The 14,703-nt window shown below is 38.7% G+C and overlaps 1 protein-coding gene across 6 annotated transcripts in view; it reads left to right on the top strand.

The window, feature by feature from the left end:
- prkcaa (protein kinase C, alpha, a) overlaps positions 1-13,904 on the top strand; it is a 153,029-nt gene extending 139,125 nt beyond the window's left edge. For 3 of the 6 annotated variants that reach the window (XM_035953657.2, XM_023282082.3, XM_023282084.3), the window contains 2 exons: positions 1,688-1,708; positions 9,006-13,904. In XM_035953657.2, coding sequence (XP_035809550.1) covers positions 1,688-1,708; positions 9,006-9,170 — 186 coding nt within the window. In that variant the 3' untranslated portion in view covers positions 9,171-13,904. The remainder of the gene's footprint in view (positions 1-1,687; positions 1,709-9,005) is intronic. The other 3 variants (XM_035953658.2, XM_023282083.3, XM_023282086.3) reach the window with 1 other exon arrangement.
- The last annotated feature ends 799 nt before the right edge of the window (positions 13,905-14,703 follow it).

Below are 14,703 nucleotides of genomic sequence, written 5' to 3'. Positions count from 1 at the left end.
CACACATTTCACTGATAATTCTTATCTATGCACTCAATGGGGTTGTTTTCCTGTGGGTTTTATCAGCATTTCATCCATCTCTCACTTAAAACTCACTCTAGGAAATTTTTCTTGTTAATGTCATTAAACGTGCCAAAGAAACAGCAATGAGTCCAGAACTTGAAGAAGAAATGGATTTATGCATATTGTGAAACATTATGAAATTTGAAGTTCTAATTTAAGCATTTTTTTTTGCATTGAGTGCAAATTAACTGCAAACTGCAGTCACCCCCTTCCTTCCTCTTTCTCCCTTTCTGCTTTATCTTACAGACACATACAGTGTACGGTGCAAACACACAATCTATAGGTTCCAGTCTTCGGAAATCTCTTCTTTAGCATCAGGCTATCTAAAATTATTTTAACCACTTCATTAAAAATGTACCTGAAAACATTTCCATTCATTTCCATTTGTTAAATTTACTTCAGATTTAGTAAAACTTCTTGTAAAAAAAAGAAAACAAAGGAGAAAAGGCAAAATTTTTCTCCCCATCATGGTTTCTAAATTCTATAGCCGTGGAGATCCATTTTAACATAAGTCAGCCCAGGTGTCAGGCTGGAATCCCAAAAGGGATTTTTGGGACACGACTATGTCATTTTCATTTATTTCAACAGTTCTTTTTTTGCATTTGTGTTGTAATGCAATTACCTAAACCTTAACTTTCTAGTACATAGATATTGCCCATAGCACAATAATATAGTAAGATAGTACATATTGTTTTTTATGAGGTTGCTGGATTAAAATATGTCCACATTGTAAGCTTCACACATTTGCAAATATCAGCACATATGTAGTAGATGTGTTGTTGGCACACTGACGTGGTTTACTGAATTTTAACAAGGCCTTTCTTAGATCCCATTATACACTGGTGCCTGCATTATGTTCATGGGTGCTTAGGTAACTGATGTACTATGACTGCAGTCTTTTTTAACATATCCACTAAGGGTGGCTGCCAGGAATGTATGTTAACAGTGTAAGACACCAGGATGGAGAGTCATACCACTGGATTAATCCACTACTCTCCCCAGCACCCTGTGAAAATCCAGTGATCAGTGTCAGAGATCTTTCCACAAAGACTGCAAAACCAGACCCAGAGCTGTAGACCATTATGGTCCACAGCGTAAAAAATTCATTTCTGGCTTTGCACAATTAATAGACCTGTTCCATTAAACATAGATTGAAGTCACTCTGATGTCTAGTGATCCACCACATGACATATAATACAGCCTGAACATGAAGCTCTTTTGTGCAGTCAAAACGCTGCTGTAGGCATAGGTTGCATATTGCATATGATATATGGGCAATAAGTAATTTCAAAGCCTCTGATCTTAAAACGTAATCATAAATGCATATCTCATCGAGCGCACATTTTTCTGCACACCAAAGAGTAGCTTTGAAATCCTTTGAGTTTAGACATGATCATGCTCAGCACACACTCGTCTGTCATTTGTAATTTTATTATCAGAATTCATATACACACTTGCACAAAAAGACTCACACAGAGTTCATACATGGCATGTCTTAAAAAAAAAAAAACGCGGATGAAGTAGGTCACTTGGTGTTGTGTATGTGTGTGTGTGTGTGTGTGTGTGTGTCTCCCTTACTTCTTCATTTTAAATATTGTAGTTCTCTTCTGTTTCACCCCTCAAGGGCTCCGGTTCCTCTAATAAGGTGAATCCTGGCCTCTTTGTCCATGTAGTCTCCCGCTGAGTGGATGCGCTGTGTGTCCTGGACATGCTGTGTGTGCTTTGTGTGTATGTATGTGTGAGTACATGTAAGTGTGCGGGGTAAGGTCAAAGAAAGTGAAGGTTAAAAGAGATTGAGAAAAGCAGGGGAGGAAGATTTTCCTTGTATCCACGCCTCGTCTCTGTGTCTTTCTGCTGCATAAGAGTCTGTTGCTGTGTAGGGGAGGGTAATCAATACAGGAGAGAAGAAGCAAGGCGTCTGTGCTTGCATATCTGTCCAAGCCGAAGCTGAAGGGGGGTGGATGCATGCAAATGTGCATGCCCTTTGCACAGCGCATGCTTGCATGGTTCCAATAGTAGATGGTTAAGTTGAAAGATGAGAGCGATGGAAAGAGAGTGTTAAAACATTGTTGCTGCCTGTAACCATGATCCATAATGATCCATCATGTCCGTCTCACTGTGCCATGTATTACAGTGTTGTTTGAGTCCATTACTACCAAATAGCTATCATACACTTTTCTCTCACCCCTCACTAAGTCCATCTCTGCCTCTCTAATCCACTCCTCTTCCTCTTTTCCTTTCTGCTTGTGCATCTTTCGCTGCTCAATCTCACTTCATCCACCTGTGACAGCTGTGGAATTGCAATCGATCCACTGGCTGCACCCAGCTGAGAGACTCAAACTATCTGTATCTATTGGAGCAAGGCTTCAGACAGCAAGGAGGACACAGTCTGTGCGGTAGAATGAGCATCATGGCAGTTAGAGTTGATCCATATTTATAGTGCTGGAAGCTGCCACTGTGCAGGCGTCTACTGCAGGTGTAGGAAAACAAATGCAGAAATTAAACGGCAGCAACATGAAGCTAACAGCGTCGGTATGTGGTGCGAAATTGGGCTAATTTCTTGAGAGCACAAAACCCTTGATTCCCACACGTTTTACGCCCACTTGTGGATGGCCAGTAGTCTTTATGGCCTGAAGGGAGCGGAGCAGGATGGAAAAAGTAGGTCAAATAACAAGCATCTGATTGATAGTGAATGAAAGGAGGGAAGCAGGGCAAAGAAAGAGTGGGAGGACTTAGTCACCAAACAGAAGTCCTGGAACAGTGTCCAATGGAGGGATACATGGCTCATGGGATGCATCGACACATGCACGAGTTGTGACTCACTGTAGCTGTAAGAAAATGAGAGGCAAACACTGTTAAAATTTGACTTAGCATATGTGCCTTTCCCTGTTCCATCATAAGACATATTTTAGGCTGTTTTTTCAATCTTTCTATTTATTTATTTTCTAATTTGGGGTCAAGACAATTAGTATTTTGTTTTTTATTACATTTTCCATGAATTCTGTACTTTAATTCTCAACAGAGGCAGAACCAGACGCATTTGGGTTTGAGTATTAACAGCCTAATCTGCAGTTGCACATGTTGTTTAAACCCTGTAGTCCTTCTGCTTTTTTATACTCAAGTTGAAAGAAATATAATGGGTGGAAAATATTTCCCCATGCATCAATTATCACAGTTCTAAAATTCATTTAGTGCAGGACTGGGGATCTTCTGAGCTGCTTTTTTTTTTTTTTTTTTTCAAATTAAATTTTTCAAAGCATAGCCAAAGCACTGGTGGTCCTAAACAGTTTTGATTTCAGTTTTCTGCACCAATAACCAAGAGACTCAGCTGTGCTTTGTGATTTAGTCACATTATAAACTAAATAGTGTATAAGTTCCCCTTTAAAACAGCTTTTCAGAGACCAGAAATACATTTCTGGACAACCTTCACTTCCACACTCCCCATTTTTATAAGTTCAAATTATTGGTGATCTTCTGTAAGCTGTTCGCTGATGTTGACAAGCAAACAAAGAAAGTATAAAATTTTAGAGTGGATGAGAATGGAGAGCCTCCTATGCCAGTTCAGAGAGAGGAAGGTAGGTAAAGAAAGACTGTCTTGGCATAACTCTTAATGGATGCAGGCACTCATTTATCATCCTAAGTAGCTGAGTGTTCCTTTAATATGCTTGAGTGCAGAGGCGTGCATGTCTGTATGTGTGCAGCGAGAGAGGGAGGAGAGAGATTAAAGATGAGCGAAAGTAGGTCAGAAACCCATGTAGGACACTGTGTCACCGTGTATGGGAGAATGTATCAACAGCGTAATAGCCTTGGTCTCATCCAATAAGGGTTGACTGAATCACACAATGAGAAACAGAAGATGTAAGACCAGCCCTGTGCTCTTCCAAAAGGGCAAGTTAATGTCCCTAAATATGTCACAAAGGCAGTAAAGCATATTTTAATCAGACAACGGTTCATAACCTAATTTTCTCCTTTTGTTCTTGTTGAGTTAATCTTTGGAGATTTGTTTATCTAATAAGAGCTGCTCTTACAAAACAGTGTCTCATCTGTTCAGAGTCCTTTATTCGTAGTGTGATGCTGTTGCTCATGTTCAAGAGAGCAGATATTTCTAACTTTGGTGGGGAACACATGTTAAAAAAGAAAAATAAACACAGACCAGGATAAATGAAGCGTTTTTGTCAAACATTTCCATCAGTTCTGCAGCTGAAGCTTCATCCTGCTTATGCTACACTGGTAGGAGCATTGATCGGGAGCAGAGGCCTGATGTCAAAAGCAGTAGCTGTTCTGCGATCTAGAGAAAGGGACATCTCGATGCTGGAGATTGTCTGTGGAGTTAAAAATGTGTTGCTTCACTTGAGCGATGGATGGTCAGTGATGGATTGAAGGAGACAAGCGAACAGGGAGACACAGAAGCTAAAGGTTGCCGGTGAATACTATCAGGCATCTGCTGTGTGAGGGAAAGAGAGCACATTCACACAATTGCGTCCCATTTTGAAGTGTGTGTCCTGCCTTTGCGATTCGCTCTGACAGGATGGTGGTGGCTTGGAGCGTACCTCACCTGTCAGCGACAAGTGTCACCGTGAAAAACCTCACAAGCGCACACACACCTTAGAAACATCCGTGTCTTTGTGATTTTCTGTTCTGTTGTGTTCACTTCTATTAAATCACCTGACATGCTCTGTCTGGAGTCCCCCACTATGAGAGTAAGAAGACAATAAAAACAGAAATGTCTGCCCCTTTATACCTCAGCGTGTTTGCCTGACAAACACAGACAGACATGCCTAAACGCAACGCACAAACGATGGCCGATGCACACATAGACGCTCATGCAAATATAAATATATAAGATACACTTCAGCAGACAATGATGTGCCATCTTTGAATGGGATGTAGGACAGCAGTGGATAAGATTAGTTAGTCACGAGTTACTCCAAAGTTTCAAAGGTCACAATTGGTTGTGGGCACAATTTGCCCAAATATTAATAATTTAAACTGATTGCAAGAGACTGAAATCAAAGAAGAAAGAATGTGTAATTGCTGACTCAGGGTTGTGATGCCTCGAAAATCTGTTTCTCATCCATCTTCTCAAGAGAATCGTCTTTTCTCTCCATGTGAAATGGATCGCTGCACATTTCACAGCAGTTGAAACCCTAACCCTAACCCTAACCCATGTCAGTAGTATGGATCATTTGTAAATCCCCCCTAGGAAGGCAGGTTTTGAGCTTATACGAGTCAGTCAGGTGGATAGTGTGGCTGTAAGTGCAGTCACTGGTGTTCAGTGACACTTATCATCCAGGAAAGAGACAGAAGGCTGTTATAGTGAATATTCCTGTCTGCTGAGTTGTTTTGAAGAAGTAAATGTGATGGTGAAGCCAGTAGATGCCAAGAAGGCTTTGCTTTGCAGTGGTACTTTAGAAAAAAACTGAGAAGGACAAAACCAAATTAGCAACAACTCTCCTGGGCTAAACGGTTGGAAATAAATCACTCTTATCCTGAACAAAAAGGTTTAGAAGGCTTTAATGCTCTGTGTCTAAACAAACCACTTTCAGGTTCAATTTAAAATAACACAGATAGTTAGCTCCTGAATGGTAAGTAAACTAATTTGGCAAGATTCTTTTGTTGTACCTTTGTTGATAAAAGAAGTATATCCAAATGCACTAAATTTGTCATGCCTTTCACACCAAAACAAATTAACCTTCCGGGCTCTTTCTTATCTCTTGTGAAAGCGTCGGACAATGCAGTTTGTACTAAATGTTAATAATACCCGAAGCTCCGACGTAATCTTTGGAGAAATATTTTCAGTCACAACAACCTTTAGAGTTTCAGACATCATCTTTTCTTTCTATTTAAATCGACTCTCATGGAGGTTGGCTTCACAGTGTCAGTAATATTCACATCCAGCTGCAGACAAATAGCTCCTGAGGGTAACATGAATGCTTATTGAGTTGTGCATTGGGTACTAGAATATGTGTGTGCGTCTGTATTTGTGTGTATGATTGTGTGTGCCTGTGTATCCATGTAGGTGGTCAGGTAGCCCAGTGAGGAGGTGGACTAGCTAATGAGGATAGGGAAGAATTTTATACCCACTCTCATTTCCCTTTTGCACCTTCTGTAATGAAGACAGAATAATACTTTAGAAGAGACTGAAGCTCTGATTGAATAAAAAGAAGAAGGGAAAGCGACAACAAAGGGACATGAAATAAAGAACCAAATCAGAAAGAAGGAATAAATCGAAAGCATTTTGTTTTCACCCCGAGGCTAGCTGTTTCATGCTCTTTAAAGGTTAGCCATTTGCAGACCTTTGGCTAGAGAACCACTTATTCAATCATAGACCATATAAAAGATGAACATGTTCACAGTGATGCCAGCTGTTGGTTTGTGGATGAAAATTTTGAAGCCTTGAGTTTGGAATTAACCTGTCACCATCTTCATGTTTGGAAACCAGGCAGTAAAAGTGGATTTGACTGAGAATACTAGAAAACTGTGCATGCAGATGTGGTAGCATACCCTTACTTATCATCAGTTTTACTCTAAATGGGATCATAATTTACAAAATGAATATCATGCTGTGTCTCACAACCCTTGAAACTAGCCATCGAGACCATAGACTGATTAGGCGAATGTTAACTGAGCTATTAAATCAAATGGGATGTCAAGTCATTTTCTCCATAGATTTCTATACCTCATTTTGTAAGAGGTGTCGTCCCCTGCTGGCAGTAGAAAGAAGGTTTAAGGCGGTTTAAATTGGCATCACAGACCTGCAGGCTACATCCTTCTTTTATATGCATTCTATGGATTCAGCAAATGTTTAAAGTGATTGATAAAGCATGCAGTATTGATGTTTGTTTTAAATGAATATTGCTGGATTTGTTCAAGTCTGGCATCAGTCATGACAAAAGAAATTAATTTTTGGGGGTTTACCTTTGAAAGAAAGAAAATTAGGGAGAACCACAGCATGCTGGCAGTTTCATTTTAGTGTTTATGTTTCTGTGCAGATGAGTCACAAAAGCTAATCCTGGAGGGATACCAATAACATTGAGTGGCAGACACAGAATCACAGCAAGAAATTATACAACACCATAAATTAGTTTAGTTTCAAAGGAGATAAAAGAGCATTTTTGTAGTTCCACAATTACCTTGTAAATGTCACCAAGACAAGAAAACAGACATTAGTGCAGCAAAATGCTTTCCTTTGTTCTGTTTGAGGAAACAAGTGTTGCAAATGTGAAGTACCCTCACTTAACGCCAGAAACTCCTCTCCTTTCTAAGTACAAACTGAACACAACAAGAAAGGAATAGCTGTATGTTTCAGTAGTACAAACTCGTGCCATCTGCTGTGATATAGTAATATTTAAAAACAATATAAATGGGGCCAATAAAATTAATGCTTTTTCTGTTGCAGTCTTGCATGTCAAATATATATATATATATATATATATATATATATATATATATATATATATATACACTACCAGTCAAAAATTTGGGGTCACCCAGACAATTTCATGTTTTTCATGAAAACTCTCACTTTTATTCATGTACTAACATAATTGCACAAGGATTTTCTAATCATCAATTAGCCTTTCAACATGATTACTTAACACAATGTACCATTTGAACACAGGAGTGATGATTGCAGGAAATGGGTGTCTGTATGTCTGTACCTCTATGTAGATATTCCATTAAAAATCAGCTGTTTCCAGCTAGAATAGTCATTTACCACATTAACAACATCTATACTGTTTTTCTGATAATTTAATTTTATCTTTATTGAACAAAAATGATTTTCTTTGTAAAATAAGGACATTTCTAGGGGACCCATATATATATATATATATATATATATATATATATATATATATATATATATATATATATATATATGAAGTTATTTTTCAATAAATTTTTTTTTTCTTACCAGTCAAGGGTACATCAACAGCAAAATGTGATTCATGCCCCCGTTGGGAAAATATGCATGACTTTCTTTTGCTGAAAGAAATTCTCTTAAGTCCACAATGTGGCGTGAGCCATTTCCATGTCTTTGATTTAATTTGATTATCTTCTCATCACAGAAAGATGAAAACACTTTTTGATGTTGCCTCTTGCATACTGACGTCTCCCTCTCCCGAACATGTTAATTAACCCTTTAGTGACCTTGCTGCATATTGTTGCTACTCTTATTCGAGGAATCATTTTATTCTCCTGTGAGATAATTATCTTTGGAAGTCAAATATGTACATGTGCTATCTAAACCAAAATAAAGCGTCTGCATTACAACAGGTTATGAGGTCAGTGGAAACACAGCTGTCCTTATGACAGAGGTCCTGACACCATTTCTCCTCATTGAATCAGTTCTGAGCTTTGGTTATTTGAAACTGCATTGCTGTTCCACAGCTGAGGCAGTGTTGGTACAGCATTCAGAAGGGTGCACTATGATTCAGGTGAATGAAATGTAGTGCATGTAATCAGATTTAACCTCCTGCCTATAGCAGTGGGAAATCTAGGGGATCAGGTGCAAGATATTCTCCATTTCTATGTAGGCCGGCAGCAGGATGAAGATGCATTTTAATTAGTCGACAGGTTGAAGTGAGTCACGAATGTTGTTGTTCGACTGTCCATGCACTCTGTCAAGTTGCCCAGCCAAGTGTGATCTTAATTAGTAAGATGAATGACAACGGCAGTGACTAATGATGTTTGATTATGATGACGTATGTCCCGTGCTTTGGACGCATTTGTGGAAAATGTCCAAGAAGTTGCAAAAACCAAATCCTGCTGAATGCGATGGCCGTTATACTTGCCTTCAGAGTTTTGCAGTGTGCACACTCCTGTCAGTGCTCCAGATTTTTCATGTCTGTCTTGTATAAATGGCCTGCTTGCACTCTTCATATTATTTTAAATACCTCATGTCTAAACTTTGCCTTCTCCTTTGTCTGTCTTTTTTACAGTGTGGCAAAGCAGCAGAGAACTTTGACAAGTTCTTCACACGCACCCAGCCCCAGCTCACACCACCAGATGAGCTGGTTATCGCCAACATTGACCAGGCCGAATTTGCAGGTTTCTCTTTCATCAACCCACAGTTTGTACACCCGTCACTGACCAACAGCGTATGAGAAGGATGGAAAAACCTCCGTGAAGCACCTCTCTGCTCACTGCCACCCTCTTAAACCAACTGCCAACCTGACATCTGACTACAACTTGATCAAAGCCCACAAAAAGTCCAAATGTATTGGTGTTCTCCTTGAGCAGGATTCTAAGGCATGCATATTTGCTCTGTACAATATTTTTGCCAGTATAGATTATGGATCGTATAGATGAGATTGTTTGTTGGCCATCACAAGAGATAATTTCCTTTAGTTTAATAATGAGCATGCACTGTAGACAAGGATGTGCTTCCTGAACCTGGAAGCACTGAGACAGAAAGGTGCTTGGCTTTATTTATCTATGCCAGTATACTGTCTTATACAATCCAATGAATAAATTAATCTGCTTATAAATCTCAATGGATGAAAAATATGGTCCACCGATGTAATTGGTGGGTAATAGTTTGTATCTATATCTGTATGAATAATTATGATATTACTGATATTATGTGATAACCAGAGGAACACTCATGTAAGGCAGTGTAGATGCTATAGCCAAATATGAAGGAATGATGGTGCAGGCGTTGAAACGGCACCTTGTGGTTCAATGTTTCCTGTATCATGTTTACAGCTTTTTTTCCCCTGTTGATTTCATGGTGATGGTGTATAATTCAATTTTATTGATTCTAGCCAGTCTCAACGTTCAGTGCGCGTAGCAAAAATGAAGAGTTATGTAATACAACATATGCAGCCTGTACAAAGGTAAATATGTGAGACACAAAGGTATAAAAGCATTACTTCCAACTTGTCTAAATTTCACTTGGCTTAACTGTTATCACCCTATTTGATTTGGAATTGAAAATAATCATCCACACACACGTTTCCTAGCCCTTAATGAGCTGCAGATTGTATACTTGTGAATAATTTTGTGGACACTATGTGGACACGGTAAAGTTGAATCAGTTTACTACATGGGTGATCTCAGAACATTCTTATATCTTCCTTATAAATCAAAGCCAAACAGTTTAGACTATACATTGTTTTTGTCCCATGCTACACACATGGCTAAGAAGCCCCCCATTGGTCATAAATGTCTTATCAGAAACTATAAAGACATTCTGACACACTGTATCAATGGATGTCATTGTGTATTAACCATACAATGTTTTTTTGCATGCAGTATCATCCCCTCAAGAGTTGATTTAATGTGTTTGTCAGTTTGCTTTGATTTGTATGTCAAAAGGATGATTTCTTCTGACATTGCATTGTTGTCCTGAGAACAAGCTTGTCCTTCATTTGGAATCAACATCATCTTTATTAGTTAAATCATTCTTTGCATCCTGTTTTGTTTCTTTAATGTCTTTAAAAATAGACTTGTTTTTACTCTCCTCCTTTTTGTGATCTCATACATATTTTTCCATTAGATCAGATTAATATTTTAATGTATCGAAAATCAGTGTAACTCCTTTGTAAATAATCATAGGTTATTTAAACAGAGTATAGCAAGTTACAGTTTTTATACCAACACCTGAATGTGCTTTTATTACCTTAATTAGATAAGCCCATATTTGTATGTGTAAAAAGCTTCAACAACTGAGAAGGTAACCCAGTACAGATCAACTTCATAACAGCTGGATGTCTTTAGAGGGGTCCAGATTTGGAAAGTTGTGAAAAAATATCTGTTCTCCTTGTTTTGTCAGATTTATCGTCTATTTTGTTTTATTTTCTAAACAGTTATTTTTGACTGCAAAGTGTGTCTTGATAGGATGCGTGTCTGACTGTTGACTGTCCCTCTGTATCTGCATGCTGTTGGTAGGTATCATTCATGCACGCAATTCACTAAATGCTGCATGCTACAAGGTATGGCACCCCACAGAGTTACAGCGTCAATGCGATACTCTGCTCAAAATATATCATCGTGGCCATTGTTAGCTCAAATCTATGTTGATTACAATTGACTTCTAGTTACAGCTTTTCACCGTTACTAGGAAACAATGTCAAAATATCAAAAGAAATGTCTACATTTGTTCTCTGCCTGCATGCTTGGGTTTATCTCACACTGTATTCTTGCTAAACTGCACTATTTTGATCTCGGCTCAACACAATTCTTACCCACATTCATCTTGCTTGTAGGTCTCATCAAGCTTGCAGAGAGTGAATGTTGAACACTCGAAAGAGTAAGCATAGATCTAGGGTGGCTGGGTTTAAAGTTGGCCATTACGCATCAGTTGTCGTAAGAGTGCTGATCTGAGACCAACTAGGCTGTTAGAAATTGGGACTGAGTTTTGGTGAGTGTAGGTTGGAAAGCTGTGTGTGAAAGCAAACCGGGAGAACAACAGTGACTTTGCCAAAAGAATGCAGATCACAGGAGCTGAATAACACAACATTTATGACGGCTTATAAATTCAAATAGATATTAATGCCACTTTTTCAATTCTTTTCTGAGACCTAGATGCCATGGGCTCTAGATCAGTGCTCTCTATATATGTCTACTTTATAGTCCCCGTTGTGAAACACTGACTCCAGATCTGTGGTGAGTTGTGTCTCAGAAGCACCCATACACCGGTGGGACCGCTTGCTCTCCAGTGTCTTATGAATGGGGTTTTATATTATAATCTTAATGTTGTGTTGTCATCGGTTTGTACTTTTTTTCTTTTGCAGTTTATTTTTTGGCTGTTGTCAGTTGTTATCAGTGTTGTCAGTTTTATTTTCTTTAGCAGCTACTCAAGAAATACAGGAACGTCTCAAAGAATATATCACGTTAGAAAAACGCATATCCGAACGATATAGATAGGAACTATGGAAATGTTTGTAATATTTTGTCCATGTTTTTCTAAGAGTTGCACTCTCTCCTACGATGTTTCCTATCTTATACAACCTTTTGCATGTGCCAAACCTGGAAAATACCGGAACCCGACAATAGCAGCCTTGCACTAGCTGTAGTCACATGGATGACTTTCTGCGGCAGCTTGTCCCTGTACAGGCTGCTATATTCTCTGTTGGCCACATAACATATAGTAGCATGCTGCCATGAGTATACCAGTGCACACTGTGTCAGTACACTTAACAATACCAGTCAGTTTGATAGTCGACTTACCGTGCACGTTATTACATTTCCCTGTTCCCGTTACTAGAGCTTCTTCTAGCCTTGGGCAGAGTTGTGTGTGGAAAAACATTTCAGCTTGTGGAGCGTTTGATTTAACATCCACAGTGAATTTCACAGGAATGAGAGAAAATATTCCTTGTACATATTCAGCGTTTGCTCACCAACAGTCTCACCCTAGTCTAAGCCTAACTGGCACCTCTGTATGTGACTATGTGCTGACTAAATCGTCTAGCTCCATCCCTTTAATAGAATCTCTCTTGACTTGCTGTGTTTTCAGAATGTCAAGTTGCAGTCAGTGTGGGCATAACAAAGATTAATACTCTTCCCTGTTGTGCCTTTCCCAGCTTGTACAGATACACTGTACATATTCTTTTTCATTTTCAACTTCCTCACTCTGACCTGAACACTCTATTCCATTTCTAGTCCAAACCCTAACTTCATTGTATTCTATTCTTAAGTTTTTAAACTAGTTGATTTACAAAATTTTTACTTCATTTTATTCCATATTTTAGCAACTCTCGCAGTTCATATGAATGTATATTAAAAATTCTATTAAAAAATGTACACAACATGGTATTGACTGAAATCAATAACATTTAGTCAAAAAAAAAATACAACTGGATTCATCTCTGTCTACTTGCTTTACCTTTACCTCCCTGTGCCTATTAATAGCTACTAATTAGCAATGGGGCGAATTAATGACTGAATATATCGACAATATCAAAAGACGATACCGGGTGGTAGGGGGAGTGAAGGAACAGGTGATGGATTAGTTTCAGTTAAAAGATTGACAGTAGAGCTGATTATGGCTTGTTTGAATAACAACCCCTGTGCCTCGTCATATTGAACCATCCCTTGCTTGTCCTCTTGTGACACCATCTTTTAATCCATCTGTACCTCCTTCCTCAGTGCCTGGGCCGAGTCAATCCATCACCTTATTGATAGTGTCCTCCACCTCTCACCTTTTAAATCCAAGGTCAGGAAAGCGATCGATATTCTCATGTGTTTTTCTCTCAACAAAAGTGACATCACCCTCTCCATTTCTCCCCATAATGCACAATGGGAAAAGAGTTAGCCAGATTTATTTGGTGTTTTCTTTGTTTACATTCTATTTGATGTCCTCACCTTCTTGACTTTAATTGAATCGATTTGGATGGTCAGCTAATTATGAGGTACATACTGTAAAGATAAAAGCAGTAATGTAGAGTTTCAGAGAGGTTTTTTTTCATAGATTTTTCTTTGCTTTAGATGAATCTGGTGTAACGTCTTTCTTCTCTGTAGTTGGTCATTACTCGTTGCTGTGTCCTGTTCGCTGTGGAATGAGAGAGTCAACATAAACTGCTATCCTCTTGGCCGTACAGGGCACAGGATCAGTGATGTGCAGGAATGCCTTATATCTTACCCCGTACAGTAACTTTCCCCTGTTGTTCATTTATAATCTCTGCACCCCTGTCTTTGTACATAAATGACTTACGGTAGATATCTACATAGACTGTAAAAGAAAGAATATATTGTATTTTGTAAATGGTGTATGTTTGTTTTCTTCCCTTGTCAGCCTAAAACCTTTAACATGAGTCTGAGCTACTTACCTCGTAATTGATTGTGTCATTTGTACCTAATGTATGATAATGCAAATAAAAAAAGCAAAATAAGGTCCAGCAAGTGAGTGTGTTGTTTTTGTTGTGACTGGTGACATTTAAATTACACTATATTGCATTAGCACATGCAGTATACAGCGTTGGAGTTGTCTTGTGGTTAGAGTTTGGTGCAGATTGTAAAGTTTCTCTCAACTGGACACATTCATCTTTTTAAGCAACATGTCATTGTTATCACCTGATGCGACATTTCACTGGGAGGCTTTTCACTTCAGAGCTTGCAAAGAATTAGAGAAATTCTGATCATGCACACACACTTAAGATGCAGAGATATCGCTATTAATTAAGCTGGTTGTACTTCTTGTGGTACATAAAACTTGAGTTAAACCTTCTCTGACTTTCCTTTAATTTTCATACATTGATATGCATTCTGTGTGTTTAAGTACATGTATTACTTCTAAGAGCATTATATCAAGCTTGTTGACAAAAAAAACTGATATATGCACAACATTATCCTCAGTAGTAAACATTTTATGGAGTTTTTACCCACATTTGTGCATTAAGCTCAGTTTTTGTAGGTGTAGGAGTTGGCATGCATTCGTATGTTCACACTTGGTACATATGGTATGTATAATAGAGCATTAGTGGGGTTTTTTGCAGCTTTGTGCATGTGTGAGTTTGTGTGGGAGTGCTTGGCTGATTGTAGGTTCCAGGCTTTGTCATGAGTTGGTTGGCTGAGCTCAAGGTTTGGTGAAGGAAGAGAGATGTTAGTGATGAAAGACAGCGTAGTGCTCACTGCTGTCAGAAGTTATCAGCAGTGGCTTATACTGAGGAGCATTACCAGTCGATGACATTGCTGACT

This window comes from Amphiprion ocellaris, chromosome 4 (assembly GCF_022539595.1).
Source record: "Amphiprion ocellaris isolate individual 3 ecotype Okinawa chromosome 4, ASM2253959v1, whole genome shotgun sequence".
NCBI lineage: Eukaryota > Metazoa > Chordata > Actinopteri > Pomacentridae > Amphiprion > Amphiprion ocellaris.
Note: the sequence above shows the minus strand (reverse complement) of the source record. Positions and strands in the feature narration are given on the sequence as shown.